We start from the raw sequence: 22,829 nt of genomic DNA, 5'->3' as shown, positions 1-22,829 counted from the left end.
TCTCTCTCTCTCTCTCTCTCTCTCTCTCCCGGTCTCCATCAGAGAGTAATTTTCCCCAACCAGGATGATTGCCTCATCTCCTTCCTCCCCCTGGCTCACATGTTCGAGAGACTGATCGAGGTAATGTCCTGGCTTCAACTCTTGCGTGACTTTTAGTTGTTGGAGCACAGACTGGGATAACAATCTGTGTGTGTGTGTGTGTTTTCAGTGGGCGGGCAGGTGGGCGGTTGGGTGGGTGGGTTGAGGATGTCGTGGGCCGACAGAAGGGAGACATCAGTGAATAGCTATGTGCATAAAATAGGCATCAGGACCAAAGGGATTGAGCGCCCTCTACATTTTATATTATGCACTGAAAAAAAGTTTTAACAATTGCAACCCACAAATAAACATTGTCGTCATGACGACATAGGAGTCCAGATGCTGTAGCCTGAAGGCTATATTCATTGGCTGAATGCTGGACTTGATATGACACGCCTTGTAAGATGAGATAAACTAAGATATACTTTTGTCCCGCATAGGATATGTGTGGCGCGACATAGGTGAGGAAAACAGACGATCTACAAGCACACAACGCCTCGCACCGCGAGGCATTGTGTGCTTGTAGATCGGCTGTTTTCACTTCTTTTGTGCTATGGCCATATGATGAAGCAGTGCTTTACTTTACGAAAAAAATTACAAATTTGAAACTTACGAGATACGAGGGTTTCTGCCCGACAACGACAATATCATGACATGCCCCAAACAGAGATGCCAGGTTGGAAGTCGTTTTAAAAGAACGTTCGTTCTGGGTGCAGTAGGTCATCTATGCGTAGAATAACAACTTTAATGTGCGTGAGAGTCGTTAAGCTGTGTGGCAGGTCTTTAGAAATACAGCACATGCCATCTTAAGTTTCCCATTCCTGTGGTTAGCGCACACACACACCCACACACACACACACACACACACACACACACACACCCCCACCCCCACTCACACACACACACACACACACACACACACATAGCCCCCACACACACGCACACGCACACGCACACCCACGCACACACACACACACACACACACACACACACACACACACACACACACACACACACACACACACATAGCCCCAACACACACACACACACACACACACACACACACACACGCACACACACACGCACACCCACACATAACCCCCACACACCCACTCACACACCTTACGCACACATGCACGCACGCACGCACACACACATGCACAGTACCCCCTCAGTAAATACAAACACCTACACTGCAATATGCTGAGTGCCAATTTAACTGTAATATGCCCAGCATTACAGATCTGAGATACACGACATCAGTAGGGCATAGACAATTATTTTTACCCCCTTTTTCTCCCCAACTTAGTTGTTTATGCCAATGAATTCCTCCTCACACACATTTCTGTGTCACTACTGTTTTACCCACTCATCTGCCAGTGAGGAGTCCCCAACGGGAGCACTACTCCTCCTGCCAAACAGTCCCTGCTGACTGGTGCCACCCCAGCCTGCATGAGTATGACCAACATCACCCTCCCTGCCCGGCTTTCCTCCCCCGGACACATGCCAATTGTGTTCGCATAGACGCTTGACAAAGCCGGATCATTTTTAGGGATAATTTTGCAGACACAATAAAAGAAAACTATTTATGTCTGCGTATGCGTGTGTGTGTGTGCACGCGCGCGAGCGTGTGTGTGTGTGTGTGTGCGTGCGTGCGTGCGTGCGTGCGTGCGTGCGTGCGTGCGTGCGTTCTAGACAGTCAATCAGGTTGGACCAGCCTGTGTTTTGTTAGCAACTCGATTTGTTGACTTTGATAATAAGAGATTGAGGAAACCACCTATCTTCCCCAGAGACTCAAGCTCGGCATAATGTTCACACCAGATCATGCAATGCCACCACACACACACACACACACACACACACACACACACACACACACACACACACACACACACACGCACACGCACGTGCGCGCGGATGGCATCTACTGTGTTGTTCAGGCGTGAGGCGTCATTCAAGGCGATATCATATAGACATTCCTTTTTGTCGCTCCCTCATGCACCCGTTCACCCTCAGAGAGGGCGGGTGCTCTGGGTTCTCATGTCCTCACATGCCCTCAGTCACAAACAGGAAGCGTTTGCACGCTATGGGGGGGGGGGGGGGAGAGTTTCACTGTAGCTGTCTGTCTGTCTGTCTGTCTGTCTGTCTGTCTGTGTTGTTCCAGTAATCAACAGGGGGGAGAGAGTTTCACTGTGTCTGTCTGTCTGTCTGTCTGTCTGTCTGTGTGTGTTGTTCCAGTAATCAACAGCTACTACAGCTGGGCAGCTGAGACAAACCACTTTTCAACCTGGCACCTATGTTTTGGTCATTGTTAAATAAACTGTGAAAATAGCAGATCTAGAAGTTCGGAGCTTGACGCTTGTAGATCTGCTGGTTTCACTCATTATTTTAGGACAAAGTGATTACTAGTGTAGTGTGTTTAAGTGGTTAACAGTCAATATTGTGGCAAAAAGAAACCCAACGTGAAATCAAAAGAACTGATAATGGTAGACACTTTTCGTTCAAAGGCACAACCAACGCACTCGTTGGGCGGGAAGTCCAATGTACTTCAGTCCACATTTAGAGAAGAAGCAACACTTCAAAATAAGTAAGGGATAACGTCTGGCTGAGCGGTCGTTATCGAGAAATAAAATCCCGACAGGCTGATAACAGGTTATCAGAATGAAGGGATTTTGGTTAAAACAACATACCCGTAGGTTATAGTATAATAGTAATGTGTAGATAAATAACATTACCTTAAACGCTTTCACTGATTTCACTGTTAGGTACAAAGCATAATAACACCATAATAACATCAAGTTTAGGGGGCTGGTTTACTCATTGCAAACAACACTAAAGATGTGCTGTACAGAGTCTACAGACCCAACCGTAAGCGTGCTTTGAGACCTGATGTGAACATTGTGTTCTTCTACAGTCTGTTGTGTACTGCCATGGAGGACGCATTGGTTTCTATCAGGGTGACATCCGTCTCCTCTCAGATGACATGAAAGCCCTGCGGCCTACCATCTTCCCCGTGGTTCCACGACTGCTCAACCGCATGTATGACAAGGTGGGTGGAGCAGACAGAGGAAAAGTCTTTTTCTGAAATCGAATTACTATCACGGTTGGTTCGATACTAACCGGGGCACGTCTTTCCCTCTCTCCACAATCAGCTTGCTGTCTTTCTAAATTCATCTATCTAATAACGTGTACAAATGATTTTATTTCATGATGCCAAGATGAGAATACATTCCCCAGTCAATTAATAAACTGACTGGGGGCAAGTCACATTCAACAGATTTGTCCTGCATCTTCTGGTGCATGTGCTAGCTTTTTTAAACCTTTTCCTGGGTCCCCAGACTAGCCCACGAAACTTGCCCTGTCTGTCACTGAAGCAAGACAGAAAATGTTAAATCACACAGGAAAATGGAGGGGAGGGAGATAAATGCTGTCAGCCTGTCACAATACTAATACTATACGCATATGTGCAATGTGTACACTAATGAATGTTTGCCTAATCTGTGCATAATGTGCTGCTTTTAAACACGTACAACAATTCAATACAGCAATTGAGAAACCGGAATAGGATGAATTTGCGTCACACAGTATTTACTAAACGATAAAATAGGAAACAAAACACTGGTGAGAATCCTCAGCCACTTGTTTATGACGAGAGTTTCACCCCACCGTTGATCAATGTGACTCAAAATTATTGACAGCACTAAATGAAAATAAATCATATTCCTTATAATGGAGGAGGAAGTACTATAATAGGATAGTAGGTAATATAACACCATGGATGACCAAATCTTTATTGACAAGACCTTCTTGATTTACTGCTATTTCATACCAAGCCCTTTCCCCCCCCTCTCCTGCAAGGGAATATTGTAGCAGTCTGGGAGAAGCACCCATTAATTTATTTGATGTTTTCTCCACAGATCTTCAGCCAAGCTAACAGCCCATGGAAGCGCTGGCTCCTCAACTTTGCGGCCAAAAGGAAAGGTGCTGAGCTCAGCGCCGGGATCATTCGCAGTGACAGCATGTGGGATAAAATCTTCTTCAGCAAGATACAGGTACACACACACACACACGCGCACGCACGCACGCACGCACGCACGCACGCACGCACGCACGCACGCACACACGCACACACGCACACACACACTTGTGTAACTTGTACTGATCCCCACCGGGACATTTGTACTCTGCATTTGACCCATCGCATGATTAGGAACAGTGGGCTGAAACTTTTTTTTTTTTTGGAGAGCAGTTATGGTCTTCTGGGAACCTTTCTGGTTCCCAGTCAGCCATTCTACCACCTGAACCACTGCGACCCGCTTTTTTTGATTGCCATGTTTACAGCACCAGTCACACTGTTGGCACACACTTATACTTTTCCTCACTATTCAGATTCTGATCCTGATTCAGTTCTATACAATTCCCATCCTTTACCCCTTAGATTGATTGCAGCAAAAGTGGGTGCAGCCTTAGGTGTAATTCAGACCGCTGTGATTTTCCTCTGCAACGTTCTAATGCTTAATTTATGCTAGTTTGTACGATGGTGTCGCGTGCCAAAACATCTTCTATTTTCGGCACACAGCACTGCCGTATAAAGTATAAATCAGGCTCAGGGGCCATTATCACTGAACACTGAAATATAGTTTTAAAAGTCTATAAACTATAATAAAATACAATGGTGAACGACATAGTTATAGTTATCTTTATAGTTATTGTGCTCAGTGTGAATGGCCCTTGTTGTTGTGTTGTGTGCTGAATCTTTGGTCTGAACTAGGCGTCAGGATAATAATAATAATAATGAATCGCATTTTTATAGCACTTTTCCAAGTGCTCAAAGCGCTTTACAATGTTTCATTCATTCATACATTGGGAAGTGAAGCGGCGAACATTCGACGCCAGCGTCCTCACTTCCCACATTCACACACCAATGGTGGCAAGCTTGCACCAACCAACTCATTGGAGGCAATGTGGGGTTCAGTGTCTTGCCCAAGGACACTTCGACATGTTGACAGGAGGAGCTGGGATTTGAACCTCCGACCCACGGATCATTGGCCAACCCACTCTACCTCCTGAGCTACAGCCGCCCTACAGGATGACATTAGTGTTTGTGTTTGCAGGCCAGCCTGGGAGGCAGGCTGAGGATGATTGTAACAGGAGCAGCTCCTACTTCGCCCACTGTCCTGGGCTTCCTGCGAGCGGCTCTGGGATGTCAGGTCAGGCTAAGAATGCATGTACAGCAGGCATGTGTTGTTGATACACAAGCTACCGGTACAAGCGATTACATCCGCACACAAACACAATGCATGGGCATCCAAGGAATTCAACACAATGCATGGGCATCCAAGGAATTCAACACACACACACACACACACACACACACACACACACACACACACACACACACACACACACACACACACACACACACACACACACACACACACACACACACACACTCACACACTCACAGAGGTACTAGTAAGAAGCCTCAGGGTGACATGCGACCTTGCCCTAAAGGGCGAGGTCACGCCAATTCTTGGCCATCTGGCCAGTGATGTATATCGGACCAGTTACCCATATATGGAGAGCCCTGCATGATAGTCAACAATGTTATGTCAGAACATGCCCATATATGGGCATTACCAAACATGGGCATTCCCAGATATGTCCTTAATATTGATGACATTGGGACAGGGATCTCCATATATGGGCATAAAACATATGTTAATTAGTAAAGCGCGCACCAACGCACGCACACACGCACGCACATATATATTTATGCATGCAAACAGCAACACAGTTTGCTAGTCCTGACTCTCCAGTGTGTTTGCAGGTATACGAGGCGTATGGTCAGACAGAATGTACAGCAGGCTGCACTTTCACCACCCCTGGAGACTGTACCACAGGTGAGACATCCTGTACATACAGTATGCACCAGGCCTGGAATTTCATCATTTTAGGGGCAAGGCTACTTGGCCTTTGGGGTTGTACATTTATTTAGGGCACAAAGGCCAAATGCCAGGGCAGGAAGGCCATCAAATAAAACAAGATTTTAGTCCATTGAAATAATTAATTGAATTCAAGGGTTACATTTATAATATGTAGAATATCTGCTGTGAAATAACTAAATGGGTATATACAAACTGATGATCAGCCCTGCACAAATCAAAGATATTGGATTGGTTTAAAATGCGGACTCAACAAGACCCTGGTGTCTACGTGACAAGAAAAAGACACTGGTGTCTACACATTGACAAGACATAGACAGAGGAGAAAGTGTTACAGTCAGCTGGGGCATTAACAGTTTTACTGCCAGATGTTGTTATTTATTTATTGGGTTTTGTGCCAGCAAAAGCACCTTACCTTTGCGATGTTATAGACAAAGATGTATTCATTTTTTTTTTCATCATTATTATTTTCTTTTCTCCTTAAATAGGTGTACTTTCGCTATACTAGCAGTAGAGGGCAGCCTCGTGGAAGAATTAATGTGAAATGGCTGCGGTAGGCTACCGTCCGTCAAGACAGCTCAATCGCTACAGAGCAATAGACCCAGAGAAAATAACAAGGAAGAGTGTTGTTACTCCATTGATGCTAACGTCCAGTGGGTTTTTGAGAGCACTTTTACGGGAGCTGTCTCTACGGTACACACCCGCGCGACCCCTCATCAGTTTACAGACATCAAAACAAGGTACAAAAGAACGAGCCAAAGAACGTACAATTGGCATCGCGCCGCCGGGAAAAATGGGGCGAACGGGAACGTCCAAAGCGGTAAAAGAGTTAAGGCCATTCTGGCCTCAGGGCATGACATTTTTGGAGGGGCACAATGCCAAACTGAGGGGCAACGAGGGCCATGGCCTTCATGGCCTCCCTGACATTCCTGCCCTGGTATGCACTGTTGAAAGGTTAGGATCGTCTGGTCAATCTAGTGATGCCAGCTCTGAATTGAGTGTACAGTGTACTCGACATGTGAATTTAACTTCACATGAACACACTAAATGTTCCTTTGTACCAATATTTGTTTGTGGGTTAATGCTTGATTATAAGCTCGCTCAGCTAGCCTTTAATTAAGTCTTGCCTTAATTGCTGTTCATGACATTTTTAAACTTGTTAGGAATGCTTTGCTATATCACCCAATATCCTTATTTTTATGTCTAATTCCCACCCAGAAAAGGGCTCCCCCCCCCCCCCCCCCCCCCTCCCGGCCCATGGGTGTATTTCACATAGTAAGCAATAATACAAACCCCTGTAGTAACTCTTCTGAGGACCCCCTAGGGGTCCCAGACCCCCTGTTGAAGACCCTTGCCTTATGTCTAACGCCCCTATCAGAGTCTGCGGTGAAGAGCCTACCACCGCAAATTTTAGGTGTAAAGCTATCCACCTAAAGTGAGAAAATAAGTGGAGGCCATCATAGTCAAGTACTATCATTGTGACTGACTGGTCTAGATCGACCAATCAGTGAACGGGGTGATGGATCGATCTGTCTGAAAGTAAAAACAGAGAGATGTGTCGGGGTTCGCGGTGGATAGCTCTTCACCGCGAGTAATGACGCAATGTTGTAGTAGTTTTAGACTTAAAAAGACTACACCGCGGTGGATAGCTTATCACCGCGGTGCCTACTATGATAGGGGCTTTACTGAGACATGAATTTGTCTCAGTCACACGGTCAACTCTCCTACCCTAGCCTTCATGGCTACTGTTCTCTCATACCCACACTATCTGATATAATGCACTTCCTGTTCATCAGCTATTTACAGTAATGAAGATAGAAGCTAGGTGTGTTTTTAAGATAAATGCCAGCTATGTTATTTCGGTCGATGCATGTGTTGTTAAGAGAAACGCTAGGTATGTTATTATTTAGATCGATGGCAGGTGTGTTACTGTAAGACGAATGGTAGGTGTGTTATTTGGATTGATGCTACGTGAGCTGTCAAGATAAATCCTAGGTATACTATTTAGATGGATGCTGGGTGCGTTGTTCGCTAATTTTGACGCAAAACCATGTTCTGCTGTTCCTCTAAACGCTTATACCCTTAGTTACTGTTTGACAAGATGTTCCAGGCATTACCTTGCACTTTGTAAGTCGCTCTGGTTGAGAGCACGTGTTGCAAACCCCTCCAATGTGGTCACTAGGTCAGCTGGTCTATTTCATGATTCACAGACACTGTCTGACTGTCACACACTGGACTCGACAATAGCCCTACAAACTGTATGCACGCCTGCATGTACACGAAGGCACGCACACACACACACACACACACACACACACACACACACACACACACACACACACACACACACACACACACACACACGGACACACGGACACACACACACAAAGGGGAAGAAGGGCTCTGTATGAAAGACAGGAAACGATAGACAGAGCCAGAGGAAGTGAGAAAGAGAGAGAGCGAGAGAGAGAGATAGAGAGAGAGAGAAGAGAGAGAGAGAGAGAGAGAGAGAGAGAGAGAGAGAGAGAGAGAGAGAGAGAGAGAGAATGTGGGGCATGGGGCAGCGAGTGTACAGTAGGTAGAGAGAGAGTGAAGGGTGCTGAGAGATTCTGCGTAGAGAGAGTGTGTTTTTTTTAAAGAGAGGGGGGCCGAGAGAGAGAGAAACAGAAGTTGTGTTTGGCAACATCTTTCCTACTGATAATTACAGCAGATGCCTAAATCAACAAGGTTGTACTGTGATAGTAATCCCCAACAAACAAACATGTACAAACATGGTGCCGTACTGTTTTGCATTGGCCTGCTGGAATGGCATTATGCACACGCAGCAAATAGGATTCCTTTTCAGTTCCTCAAAATATAACCGTAGCGTTTATTAACCACTTAATAAATTGCCGATCTGCAAGCTTAGAGATTGGCAGTTTTTCGCGGCATTTTTGAACATTGCGTATTATAGCGGTCAGGAGATACACGCACATCCAAACAGTTGCGACAGGTGCTGGATCAAAAATGGAAAACTGAAGAGAAGAATATATCCGCACACTGTCTTAATGCTCCCAAAATACTTTTATTAACCAAGTGGTAAAAAAACTACTATTCAAGCTGTACGGCCTTCGTCAGTACACCTGACGAAGGCCGTGTTTTTTTACCGCTGGGTTAATAAAGTTATTTGGGGAGCATTATGCGGATGTATTCTTCTCTTCAACAATGCCTTTATGACATGCCCAAAATAGGGTGTTTAAAGTAGTTGGTGTGATATGATACCACACCCACGTGCACACCTGACATTCCAGCCTACCACTTAGTTGTTCCGCTGGATGGGCACGTGTGTGCTACGTTAAGAAAACAAGACATCTGTAGAGGTGGATCAGCAGTTTTTCCATGATGGCCTTCTTCTCCGATATAATTTACAGTTTTATCCCCCCGGGGTTTGTGTGTCTCTCTCTTCTGTTTACTTGAAAGCAGTGGCTTTTACAGTGATAACATTAGTTTCAACCCCCCCCCCCCCCCTCCCTCCAGTTTCTAGTGTCATAGAACCACGTACTGTGTGATTATTACACTCACTTTTATTGCATACTGTATGTACAGTAGGTGAAGGAGCCCTGAGCAAAGATCAGGATGGAAATGGCAGTGGTGGAAAAAGTACTTACATGTTTTACTTAAATAAAAGTAAAACATAAAAGTTACAAGTTAATGTCCGGTATTCAAAATGTACTTGCGTAAAAGTACAAAATATTGGCCTCAAAATGAGTACCAAAGTACTCATTATGCAGAATGTCCCATTTCAAGTTTTCAAATGTATAAATGTCTTTTGAAAATAGCAGATCTACAAGGTCACAATGCGCAGCATCGCGATGCCTTGTGAGCTTGTAGATCACTAAGATCAGCTATTTTCAAAGGGCGGAAATGTAAATGTTTGAAGTGTTTTGTAATAATAATCAATCTACAAAGTAACTAGCAACTGAAGATTTCAAATAAATGTAGTGGCCTAAAAGTACAAATATTTTAGTCAGAGATGTAGTGGAGTACACATACCTCAAAATTGTACTTAAGTAAATGTACTTAAGTAAATGTTACTTTCCACCACTGTAGAAACGGTGCTTGACCCACATACAAAGCAATCATTGTTTGTTTTCCCAGTTTACACTGTACACCCACCTGTCTGTCTGTCATCCAGCTGATATGGTATACTTAAACAATTTACATTAGAGGCTGACCAATGCCAGAGTTCTTTATTTGATCTAACCACTTACAGTAAGCCCTATTCAAACATTTTCCCAAATAGCAGATCTACGAGATCACTATTCGACATGTTGTGAGCTTGTAGATCTGCTATTTTAGGCAGGAACATTCACGTCAAGAATATAACAATTTATTACATAATGAACAGATAGACTTGGCAAGGATATTTAACCATTTATTGCATAAATGGGATACAGTTAAACTTGGCGTTTGAAGGGCTCCGCGTTCGGAGGTGCTCCCTGAATTTTGTGCAGGCTTTTCTGAGCATGCTAAGCAAAATCAGGGAACGCATAACAATACCCCCCCCATAGGGATAGAATAGCAAATAGCAATAACCATGACATGTAACATAGTCAAATCACAGTATTGAGCTTAACAACATTGACATGAACTTAGACAAAATCACAGTATGAGCTTAACAACATTGACATGAAACTTAGTCAAGATCACAGTACTTGCTTAACCACATTGACATGTAACTTAATCAGACAATCACAAGTATTTGAGCTTAGCCAGACTGATCATGCAAAGGTGGAGGCTGGTGTGGAGGAGGAAGCAAGCAGCAAATGATTCCGAAGCTCCGGAACCAAGCATTGGTAGAGAAAGCCAGCTCTATTTAAAGGAGCCTTCCCTACTGATTGCAGTAGGAGCGAGATCATTTAGCGACCTACAACCGGGTCGCGACGTGGTCGGTAGTTTTCAGCGACCGGGTCGCTAAATCGAGCGACCGGGTCGCTAAATCGAGCGACCGGGTCGCTAAATCACCGACCGCGCCGCTAAATCGACCGACCCGGTCGCTAAATCTACCGACCTGCCTGCAGTTTTAGGTCGGTAGATTTAGCGACCCGGTTGGTACATCTAGTGACCCGGTCGGAAGATTTTGCGCCCCAGTCGGTCGATTTAGCGACCCGGTCGCTCGCTTTAGCGGCGCGGTCGGTGATTTAGCGCCGCGGTCGGTGATTTAGCGACCCGGTCGCTCGATTTAGCGACCCGGTCGCTCGATTTTGCGACCCGGTCGCTGAAAACTACCGACCACGTCGCGATCCGGTTGTAGGTCGCTAAATGATCTCGCCCTCTCTCACTGATTGAGAGCTCTGATTGGAGTATGGCAGTCATGTGACATAATGACCAGCAGATATGTTAATGAGGTATGAGAACAGAGCTGACTGACATCTGACTACAGCTGAGCAGCAACTTGACTCCCATGCCCTGCATAAACTTGCGCTGCACTCCATTTTGAAAACCTTTGGATAATTATATTCACATATTAATGTCCAATCATGCCCAAAATTGACAACTGAATTTCCGTTGAGATCAATAAAGTTCTATCTATCTATCTAAGAGTATACCGGCCAGGAATTAGATGCGTTTTTGTTCGCGCCTCTTGGCAGCCCGTTGTACTTAAAATGTGTTGATTTTTGACAGTGTGAATACAGTTGTATTCAAACCACTGTGGAAGTTTCTTTTCATAACCACAAAAGAGACGTTTTATGAAAAATAAAAAGCCTGACAAAAGGGCAGTCATTCAGATGAGTGGGAGGAAGTGAGACATGATGGATGGTTTCAGCAGTCCTTTTTTTCTATACCGGTATATTGTCGTTGTCGAGTGGAAACCTTGTATGTCCAAAACCGTTTGTTTTGTATTTACCACTATTTATCATTTTAAAAATGATTTAAACTAGTGAAAACAGCCGATCTACAAGCACACAACGCCTCGCACCGCGAGGCGTTGTGTGCTTGTAGATCTGCTGTTTTCACTACATTTGTGCGACGGCCTTGTATGAAAAAATGTACAAATTTCAAACTTGGAGATACAAGGTTTCTGCCAGACAGTGACAATATATAATGTACTCTGCTTATCCGCAGTGGTGGACAAATGCTCAAGCTTGAGTCCGAAAATATGATACTCCTCCTGGTCAAATATTACGCAACCACAAGTGGAAGTTGCTCAGTCAAATTTCTACTTGAGTTAATAAAGTAGTGGAGAAGTGGAGAATGCTGCTTGCTTTTAAAAATACTCAAGTATTCAAACAATTAAAATTAAAAAAGAATACAAAATACAAAAGTGCATTTTCTTTTTGATATCATTGTATTACAATTTTGACATTTTCCACAATAAATTCAAATATTTACCAGAACTGAAGAATTCTACTAATCATCATAGTATAAGCCACCATAGTGTGAATTCTGAGGCGGAGGGCAGAGGCGCCGTCACGTTCGAGTTAGGTTTGTGCGGGGCGTCGCGTTACGTTATCGCCTAGCTTTGTGTGTAATAATAATAATCTTTATTGTCCCCCGAGGGGAAATTTGTCTTCACAGTCTGTTCAACACAAAAACAACACAAAACCATATAACACAAAACATCACAAGACAGATCATCAGGTCCCCACTATTCACAGGGTTACACGCTATCATTAACTAGGCTATCAGTTACACTCTTTTTGCAAACTACAAACACCCTCTTTTGTGACATGACATTTAAACAAAGTAGTCAATGGCTAAACCTTGTGCACTGTGACCTTGACTCTTTGAGAGAAAAAATAAATCTGTAATGATGTAATATTTCTAGAACAGGCATGATATATACTATTACATTATGTTAAACCAACATACACGCACTTGCGCACATGCGCACGCACGCACGCACGCACGCACGCACGCACGCACGCACGCACGCACGCACGCACGCACGCACGCACGCACACACACACACACACACACACACACACACACACACACACACACACACACACACACACACAAGGGTGTAAGTGTTTCATAAATGTTAATCTCTCAAAACAGATTCTGATTTTCTTTTCCTTTTTTTGCCAATGGGTTTTCAGATTACATAAACCTTGACATGTAGTACTATATTTCTGCTCACAGAGAGATAATGGAGCATTTTAAGACGCTCGCACACACGCACGCACGCACGCACACACACACACACGCACACACACACACACACACACACACACACACACACACACACACACACACACACACACACACACACACACACACACACACACACGCACACACACACAGTAAAACAGCTTCCTAAGGAGAGAATGGGATTAGGAACCATTGAAAGCTAGTGAGTCAATCCACTATAAATCCTATTTGAATCCCTCTATGCTCAAAGTGTGAAATGAAACAAGCTGGTGGCTCACACAGTCAGCAGTGTAAAGTTTTTCAATTTTGAGGTATTTTTTACTTTACTGAAGTATTTCCAAATTCCAATACTTTCAATTCTACTACACTTCATCTCAGGAGCAAATATTGTACTTTTTACTCCACCACAGTTTTTTGACAACTTGAGTTAGCCTACTTCCTCCTTCCATTGCTGCTCACAGTTATATGATATATGTTTGAAATGCCATTTATGATTGATCTGGGTAGGATCTGTGGTATGACAATATAATATATTATAGTCCACACAAGACAAGGGTCACGTAACGTTCACATCAGTTTTGGCAATTGTGTTCCTCTGTTCGCTTTGAGGAATGAGACTTCAGAATGAGGCAGGGCCAGCTGTCGTTAAAAGAATATGTGAGCATTCCCAGCTGAAATGCTTGGGAATGCTCTTCCATTCTGAACAATACTGCTTTCCTTCAGAGTAGTGCCAGCAAAAATGCACAACTATCTAGCCTACCTTTTCTACAAATTCAAAAGCTAAAACCGCAATAATGAAATATCTAGGCCTACTGCCCCAAATGGAACTGCTTAACCAACCACTTACCCTCCCAAAATAGCCGGGCTTGTAGCTTGATAGATAGCTTTTTGCAGAACTTTGCCTGTTACTGTATGACAGAATACGGACACTATAGGGTGGTTAACAGCCTTAAATATTATCTCATAATTTGAGTTATGTGTGGCAAGACTTCTCCTTTTCCGTAGCAAATTCTAGATTTTCTCTTTTACTCCCCATTATAATGTTATTTCCAGGTTTTCTTCAGAATATGTATGGTACTTTTTTTTATGGCACACGCTGGCCTACCGGCGTCCAGGCGCTTACCATATAGGCCCAGTGTAGCCTGATAGTGTATCGCTGGTTCGATTCCCGTTCCCGACTACCTTTGCTGCGTGTCACTCCCGATCTCTCTCCCCATTTCCTGGCAGTCAAACATATATTTAAAAAAACATATGTACAGTATGGCACTGATTTACTAGACACGATGAATGGCACATTGGGGGTCCACTAGTACTAGTGGTTCTCAAATGTTTTATTTTCTGAAAGTGTAGATTACAAATGGAACCAAATTTGGTAATTCCATTTGTACACTCTCAGAGTTACAGACCTGGGCTAGCTGTTTATGTGTTTGTGTACGAATTTTGTATATGTCTGTGGCAAAAATAGAATTTTGACAAAAATGTCCACCACAAGCCAGTATGGCAGTGACCCCTGGCCCTGGTTATAGTATAAGTATATATCTTGATAAACTCTGCTACATGTAGCAATTATGCAATTTATTTCAGTAAAAGCCATCTCCACATCCCATGCGTAGTATGTGAGTTTGGAGATGGAGCTTATCTGTTAGGATGGCGTCTCCATGTGCCTTGGCCTCTAACTTATTCATTCTGACTAACACCAGGAAGCGTGACCACATCAGCCCTGTCCTGGCGATTCCAGTTGTTTTCAGAATTGATTTTCAATTTCTTGTATTAACTTTTAAGGCTCAAAGGGTCTTGCACCCCAATATCTTGTTGAACTCTTTTCCCCCTACAACACCTCCCTGTGCCCTAAGGTCCTCAGGTAGTGTCTCTTTCTTAAATGTCCCTAAAACTCTGTAAACAAAGGAGATCAAGCCTTCTCCGTTCCTGCTCATAAACCCCCTAATGTCCTAACCGAGTCAATTCGACAAGCTGACACTGTCACATCCTTTAAATGACTCCTGAAAACAGAGGTGTTCAGAAAAGCCTTCTTGTAAATTTTATATTTTATATTATATTATTATTTTATATTATCTCCCTTTTTCTTATTATATTATATTTCCTTTCATGTCGATTTCGGTATCAGCTTTTACATGTTGAATTCTGTGTGTACTGTAAAACAGCTATTAGCAGATTTTTTACCGGTAATTGTGAATAGCTTTTCTTGCGTGCCTTTCGTGTGTAATTTTTCTATGCAGCACTTTGTGACTTCAGTCTTGAAAAGTGCTATAGGCCTACAGTTATCATTCAAGAGAGGGAAATCCATTCAGCCCCGCTCTCCCATTACAGGACGTAATATCCTATTTCAGCCTTCAGCGGAAATAATAAGAAGCCAAACACTTTGTGCGCTGTGACCAATCTGAGAAAGAAATTCATTCCAGCAGGCCCTGACCCTACAGTACCTCCAACTCATCTGCCAAGCCTGATCCAGATCAGATTAGCCATTTTCAGCCCTATATATACTGCACTTCATCCTATTACGAAGAATGACAATAACCGATCTACAAGCTCACAACATAATGTGTTGTGAGCTTGTAGATTAGCAATGTTTGAATTTAGCCTATAATGGCATGACAATGCCAGGTTGAATGTGGTTAAAACGTTTTCAGTTATTGTTGACACACAAGCAGTAGGACAGACAGACAGACAGACAGACAGACAGACAGACAGACAGACAGACAGACAGACAGACAGACAGACAGGCCCGCCTGTTGTTGTGCGGACAGGAATAGTGTCTTGTGAATGCACAGGCACTAGATATTACAGCTATCAAACAATATTGCAGCATACTTGCTCATATGTTGGCTAACATCTCCCCCTACTGTTGTGTATTATGTTCGTCCTTCTTTACTTGGCATAAACATTTGAATGTCAACTTGTAACAATGTTATGAAATGAGGCATTGTCAAATCACTTCTCCCTATTCACTCCATTCAGTGTGTCCTATGAACAGTATATTAGTGGGTAACATGGTATATTTGTCCTTCTTCAACAGCAACATGAAGTTGTGAACTGTTGTGTTTAAAAATGTTGTCCGTTTCAGTCAGTAATGAATGTCTGTTGTTCTCTTACTGTGTGTAGGTCATGTTGGGGCCCCACTCCCCTGTAACCTCATAAAGTTGGTGGATGTGGCTGAGAAGAACTACTTTGCTTCCAAGGGAGAGGGAGAGGTGAGTGTGGTCTGAATAAGTGTACAGTGTACATGTTCACATCTGTTTGTTCCTTTGTTTTAGCTTTTTGGTTTGAATATTGTAGATATAAACATCTACTGTACATACGTATCTAGATATATTATGCCTGGGTGTGTATGAATTTAATTTCACCAGAGACCTCAGACCAGTGGCCCACTTTGCTGAGATTATTTCTCTCTGCCTTGTCTGTCCTCCTCTTACTAATCAACCAACCAGGTATGTGTGAAAGGACCAAATGTGTTCAAGGGCTACCTCAAAGACCCTGAAAGGACCGCTGAGACGCTGGACTCCGATGGCTGGCTCCACACAGGAGATATTGGGAAATGGTTACCGGTAAGCATCGCCATCACACTGCACTATAAAATATACACTGTATATTGGGCCCTATTTTCGTCCATGCTAAACCCTAAATTCCTGAACTTCTTTGCCTTTTTTTACTATTTTGAAAAACATTTTTAAATACTTCAAATAGCCGATCTACATCGACACGTTGTGAGCTTGTAGATCAGCTATTTGAACTATTTAAAATGTTTTCAAAATGGTAAAAAAAAAAAAAAGGCAAAGAAGTTTAGGTGTTTATCCCTTTAGGGGACTAGCATGGACAAAAGGGACCCTTGTGTATACATATTGCCTTCTTTGGCCAATCTGAAAATACTTGAAAAGAAGGCTTCCTGCATGGTTTACTCCACCGTTAGCGGGTGAATGTGTTTGTGAATGGGTGAATGTAATTCAAATCGTAAGGCCTCTCCTCTCTGATTCTCTCCTCCAGAATGGCACTCTGAAGATCATTGACAGGAAGAAGCACATTTTTAAACTGGCGCAGGGCGAGTACATCTCCCCTGAGAAGATTGAGAACATCTACATCAGGAGTGAACCTGTGTCTCAGCTTTACGTTCATGGAGACAGCCTGCAGGTGAGGCCACTCTCACAAGAATGCATGTATGTCGGGCACGCTTGTAGCTGACCAGTTATTGTGTCAGTCACCACAGTGAGACCTGTTGCATGTTTACTCTCTTTTTCTACACCACTGGTTCTCAACCTTTTGGGAAGGGCCCACTAGTAGGCCGTGGGGTGGGCTCAATAATTGTCAAAATACTAATATTTTAATGATAATATATGAAAAGAGATATCGATAAATATAGTACAACAAAGACCAGTAAGAAGTAAAAATCGCCCTGATGGTGGCGCTAAATGGGACAGGTCCATGTTGATGACATGACTCTAGACATGCTGTGTGCCGCTTTGCGTGATTTTAGGGCCAAATCTGTAGGAGCAGTGTCCAAAAAGGTGTTTGAAAAATCTGCCTGATGGTGGCGCTAAATGGGACAGATCCATGTTGATGACATGAGTCTAGACATACTGTGTACCGATTTACGTGATTTAAGGGCAAAATTTGTAGGAGCAGTGTCCAAAAATGTGTTTTGCAAGAATCGGCCTCTTGGTGGTGCTAGAAGAGGGCCATGTGAGAAATGAGGGGTGGAGGTTGTGGTTTGGCAGCCAAGGAGTGTGTGTGCAAAGCTGCGTGTTCCATTGATTGATCCAAGGTGGAATACAAATTGATTGATTATTCAAATGAACATTAAGGATTTTACAGTATAGATATCCCAAAGATAAAAACTAGAATCAAATGGGGGTCTGTGGCCTGGTGTATATCAAACTGGGGGTCTTTTATATGCAATAGGTTGAAAGTCACTGGCCTAAGACATGGTCATGGTCTCAGCAATTAATCTTTGGTGTAAATCTCAAGAGAAAAAAAAAGAGTATGATCCAGTGTGTGGAATGTCAGTCCCTAAGGACATCCGGCACATTATCTACACTACAGCGTGGGCACCTTTAATCTCCTCTACACAAAGGGTCTTTATGTCATACTGTAAGTCTGCCCCACTCCCCTAGAGTTACATCCCAATTAGACACACCCACGTACACTCATGACTCTCTGTCAGCATCGTAAAATATATCTTGACCTATGGCTGAACCATGGGGCAAAGACGCCATTAGCTGTACAGTAAATGAATTGTTTCTAGGACACACACACACACACACACACACACACACACACACACACACACACACACACACACACACACACACACACACTCACACACTCACAAACACACATGCACACACGCGTAAGATCACTCACACGCCCACACACATACAAACTGACAGACGTACAGTACATGCAGTGTAAGTATCTCATAAACCTTCATGTGTAGTAGAACATACCTTATCTTTGCTCACAGGGAGATAATGAAGCATCTTGGACACACATAAGATCACACACACACACACACACACACACACACACACACACACACACACACACACACACACACACACACACACACACACACACACACGCGCGCGCGCGCACCCCACTTTGAGAACCAATGCTAACATTGTATTTTTTCCCCCTGCCTGGCCCTCTCATCTAGTCCTGTTTGGTGGGCATTGTGGTACCAGATCCAGAGGTCATGCCTGAATGGGCCAAGAAGAAAGGCATGCAAGGATCCTTCAAGGACCTGTGCAAAAACACGGTAGGAGGCTAACAACTTCATATCTCATAACAGATTTTTTGTTCCAACATTCTCATTGTCTGACATCCAGCTCCAAACATAGATGCAGATACTATTGTTGTTATATAATGAATAAAGAATTTGCTGTAATGTTGTTGTTGTTGTTGTTGTTGGTGTTGTTGTTTGGAGCAGGTGTTGAAGAAGGCTATACTTGAAGACCTGGTGCGCCTTGGCAAGGCTAGCGGCCTCCACTCTTTTGAGCAGGTAGGTGTGCTTTAAGAAATACAGAAAGAAAGAAAGAAAGAAAGAAAGAAAGAAAGAAAGACGTGAATGCTGTTCTCTGACATCCAGGGGTCATCGCCACGTTGGCTTGTTTTTGTCATAATTACATTTTTGCCAGGGACATACAAAATAAGCAGACAATAATATTACCAGAAACACATAAAGAGCTAGCCCTGAATAACCATAACAGTTATGTAACTTTGGGAGTATACTAATAGGGTCCATTTGGTCCCATTTGTACACTCTCAGCATTATGGGGTCCTTGCAAATAAAACGTTAGACACCACCTGGATCAAACACTCTTGATTTTCTGTTATAGCTGCATCCCACGCTCAAAATGTGGACGGTTCACCAGTAGCATTCTTCCCACCCTCAATAAATCTGATCATGGTGCCCTTAAGCAAGGCATTATGTCCCTGTTATTCAGTGGACAACAGTAGGAGAATGTGCTTTCACTGGGAAGCTTCTTGTTGGAATATGAAAAATAAATGACATGATTACAAAGGTGCATGCTTGAATATGCACAAAAATGAGAAATGAGAACAGGTGAGCATCTTTATTTAAAGAAACACTGAATGGACTTTCAGCAAATATTCCCTAGCTCAATAAACGTCAGAGAAAATTGTTTCCACTGTAGCGATTAGACACTTTGAAACACCTTAATGAGTGTTAATTACCATAAAATTATCATAAATCAATAGCGAGTTATTACCAATCGGAAAATTAATGATAATTTGTTATTGATAACAATGAATCTTCATGAATAATGATCTATAGTGACTTTTGTTTTACAATTTCTTTCATCAATCTCACTTCATCTTGAGAGGAGCAAGTTCTTTCAGAGATAGTCAATGAATCATTTCAATGCACACATAAAATAAATAAAAGGTACCGTATCTAATCAAAGCATTTATTTATAAATTCGAAATCACAACAATTCACTGAGGAGAATGGAATAATGACTTTAAATCACTTGGTTAGGAATATTTTATGAAATGAGTATAATGGGGCACCGAAATATATTACTGCCAGATGTTGTTATTTATTTATTGGGTTTTGTGCCAGCAAAAGCACCTTACCTTTGCGATGTTATAGACAAAGATGTATTCTTTTTTTTTTCATCATTATTATGTGCCGATCCCGAACAAGTTCGGCTTTATTTCAATCCAATACAATTTGGCTCGTCCTACGCTTTCCAGCGAGCCATTTTACATGGTCCGACGATATATTCCATTAAAAATGGTTTAAAATACATTTTTGAGCCCCCCAATGTTCACCGAATGTTCGGCGCCGCCGGCGGTACGACGTCCAGTGTGCCGATCCCGAATTAATGCAGCTTTTTTAATGAAATGAATAAAATGATCCGAGGCCTACTGAAGCCCCGGCCTAAATTTTCCATCCAGTGACCGAGATCCGGCCGCCCCCCGGCCGGCCGTAAACGAGTAACGCCGCCGCGAGGGGGGTAAGGAGGAGGGGGGGTAAGGAGGAGAGTTTCTTCTTCCCCAAATTTGCATAAAGTCATTTGGTTGGTTGACCTTTTGCTGCAGTATGGTGCGTGTGAGTTCCAACGCCTTTTTTGTTCAAAGTTTTTAAAATACTTTTCAGAGAAAGGGTGAGAGAGAGAGAGAGAGAGAGAGAGAGAGAGAGAGAGAGAGAGAGAGACAGGAAGAGGAATCAAGACATGTGCCCATGCAATCTGAGTTCCCAGAGGTTCTTTTTTTCGCCACTAGGGGGGCAGTGCCCATGTGACTAAAGATAATAAAAATAATAAAACATAGCTTTGATTTTCTTGTAACATTTATTAAAATAATATTGAAATAATGCTTATTAACCGCTGTAACTAGCCCTTTTATCTAATTAGTTTTGTTACAAGAGGATCAAAGTTAATAAAAAATGTTCAATTCAATTCAAAGCATAAAATATATCATTTTATATTGTTTCAAAACCATAGCATATGGAGACTCCCCTCTCTGATTAGTAAAGGCAGCTGCAGGGGCCCTTACTGATATACTGCAGCGTAGGGAGTTTAGGAGAACAGGGTTTGAGGGCCGAGAGGAGACGGACTGTCTCTGTTCTGGACATCCGTCAAGGTATCTTGACAGACGGTATCCTCTGCTCTGTTAGATGTGAGCAAAAACGCATAGTCCATGGTGTGTGCGGTGTGGGGGAGACGTGGTTTCCTATACCACCCACACAGCAACACGTTGTGTTGGACTGCTGTTTGCTTATTCCATGTCTTGGACGTGTACTTATGCTACATGTCTCATGGAATTCGGTTTCACATGCATTTATTTGCTTATTTCCTCTTTTAGGTGAAAAACATCTACATCCACAACGACATGTTCTCCATACAAAATGGCCTCCTGACCCCTACGCTAAAGGCCAAGAGGCCTGAGTTGAAGGAGTTCTTCAAAGACAAGATCGAGGACCTCTATAGCAGCATCACCATGTGAAGACCCGCGGATCCCGTTTCCGAACAAGCATCTTAATACTAAGATCCTCTTTGTCCATTAACTTGATGCGACCCATTAACTTAATGCGATGAAGAACACGCATCTTAGCCTTTAAATGCTTTTGGAGAGCAAGGCGAGCCTGGCCTGCCACTTGCGATCCCCCCCAAACAAACAAATGCCCTGTCCCCAGCAGCAGCACACCATTGACACTTTTACATTTAGAAATCCATGCATCCTTCCACCTCCCTTCTTTTCTGCCCTCCATCAGTTTAAACCCTTCCAAACAAAATACTATTTGAAACCTGCTGTCTTACAACAGCAGGTCTGTCTATGCTGTAGCTTGGGGGAGATGTGCACTACGTGTAACAATCCTGACACCTGCTGGAAATAATGGACGTAACAGCCCAATGGACAACCAGTAGACACTAAACCCAATCAAATGAGCTGCTGACAGCGGTGCCAGGACGCATGGACTGACAAAATCTCCCTAGCTTCGTTGATCACCCACTGATAGAGCGGGCATTGAACTTGTGTCAAACTCAAATGTCGACAATGGACCAAAACAGGCATCCCTCATTGTTCGAGGGTCCGAATTTGCTGTAATGTCGGGAGAATAGCACTCCCCACCTCATCCACTAGTCAACGTGTGGCCCCGTAGACCTCCATCCTGGGCAAAGCAAAAATTGAGCTACAACCAAATTACAACTTTCTTTTTCATACCGTACATGTATTAATTTATTCAGATTCATCTCTACATGGCTGTGATGGTCAGTTAAGCCTGCATGCTCTTCAAAAGGCTCAGCCAGTTGTACTGATCATAAAGTTAGCACAATCCACTGTCGACACAATCGTTACATTTTTCTTTTCTCTTCCGTCCATCTTTGCACTTAGAGTTTGTCAGGTAAAAAGAAAATAAATGAAATAATGCAAATCCAGGTCTCAGGGCAATGCATGCGGTTTGCCCTGCATTGCTGGGGCCCTTCTTACCATGATGAGACTTGAAGATCAGAAAATCTTTGTGGGCATTAACAAGCAGGTCGTATTAAAGCCGTCCACAGCCACTGCTGCTAGTGCAAGGCTTTGTAATGTAGTCAAGGCCTACAAGCTTCAATCACTGAAGGAAGATAGATCAACCATGGACTCGGATATATATAAAAGAAAAGACCCCACCCCCCCGCCCCCACCCTGAGT

At 43.2% G+C, this 22,829-nt stretch overlaps 1 protein-coding gene across 1 annotated transcript in view; it reads left to right on the top strand.

Annotated features, from left to right (window-relative positions):
• Positions 1–21,638, top strand: part of acsl6 (acyl-CoA synthetase long chain family member 6) — a gene marked incomplete at both ends in the record, with an annotated part of 80,570 nt that extends 58,932 nt beyond the window's left edge. The window contains 11 exons of the mRNA XM_080749054.1: positions 43–120; positions 2,993–3,127; positions 3,996–4,130; positions 5,193–5,288; positions 5,909–5,981; positions 16,278–16,366; positions 16,604–16,720; positions 17,157–17,300; positions 18,823–18,924; positions 19,096–19,167; positions 21,498–21,638. Coding sequence (XP_080605180.1) covers positions 43–120; positions 2,993–3,127; positions 3,996–4,130; positions 5,193–5,288; positions 5,909–5,981; positions 16,278–16,366; positions 16,604–16,720; positions 17,157–17,300; positions 18,823–18,924; positions 19,096–19,167; positions 21,498–21,638 — 1,182 coding nt within the window. The remainder of the gene's footprint in view (positions 1–42; positions 121–2,992; positions 3,128–3,995; positions 4,131–5,192; positions 5,289–5,908; positions 5,982–16,277; positions 16,367–16,603; positions 16,721–17,156; positions 17,301–18,822; positions 18,925–19,095; positions 19,168–21,497) is intronic.
• Between the last annotated feature and the right edge of the window lie 1,191 nt (positions 21,639–22,829).

Source organism: Nannobrachium achirus (genome assembly GCF_963921795.1).
Source record: "Nannobrachium achirus genome assembly, chromosome: 19".
In the NCBI taxonomy this organism is placed as follows: Eukaryota; Metazoa; Chordata; class Actinopteri; order Myctophiformes; family Myctophidae; genus Nannobrachium; species Nannobrachium achirus.
The sequence above is the reverse complement of the archived record's forward strand: the minus strand, read 5'-3'. Positions and strand labels throughout refer to the sequence as shown.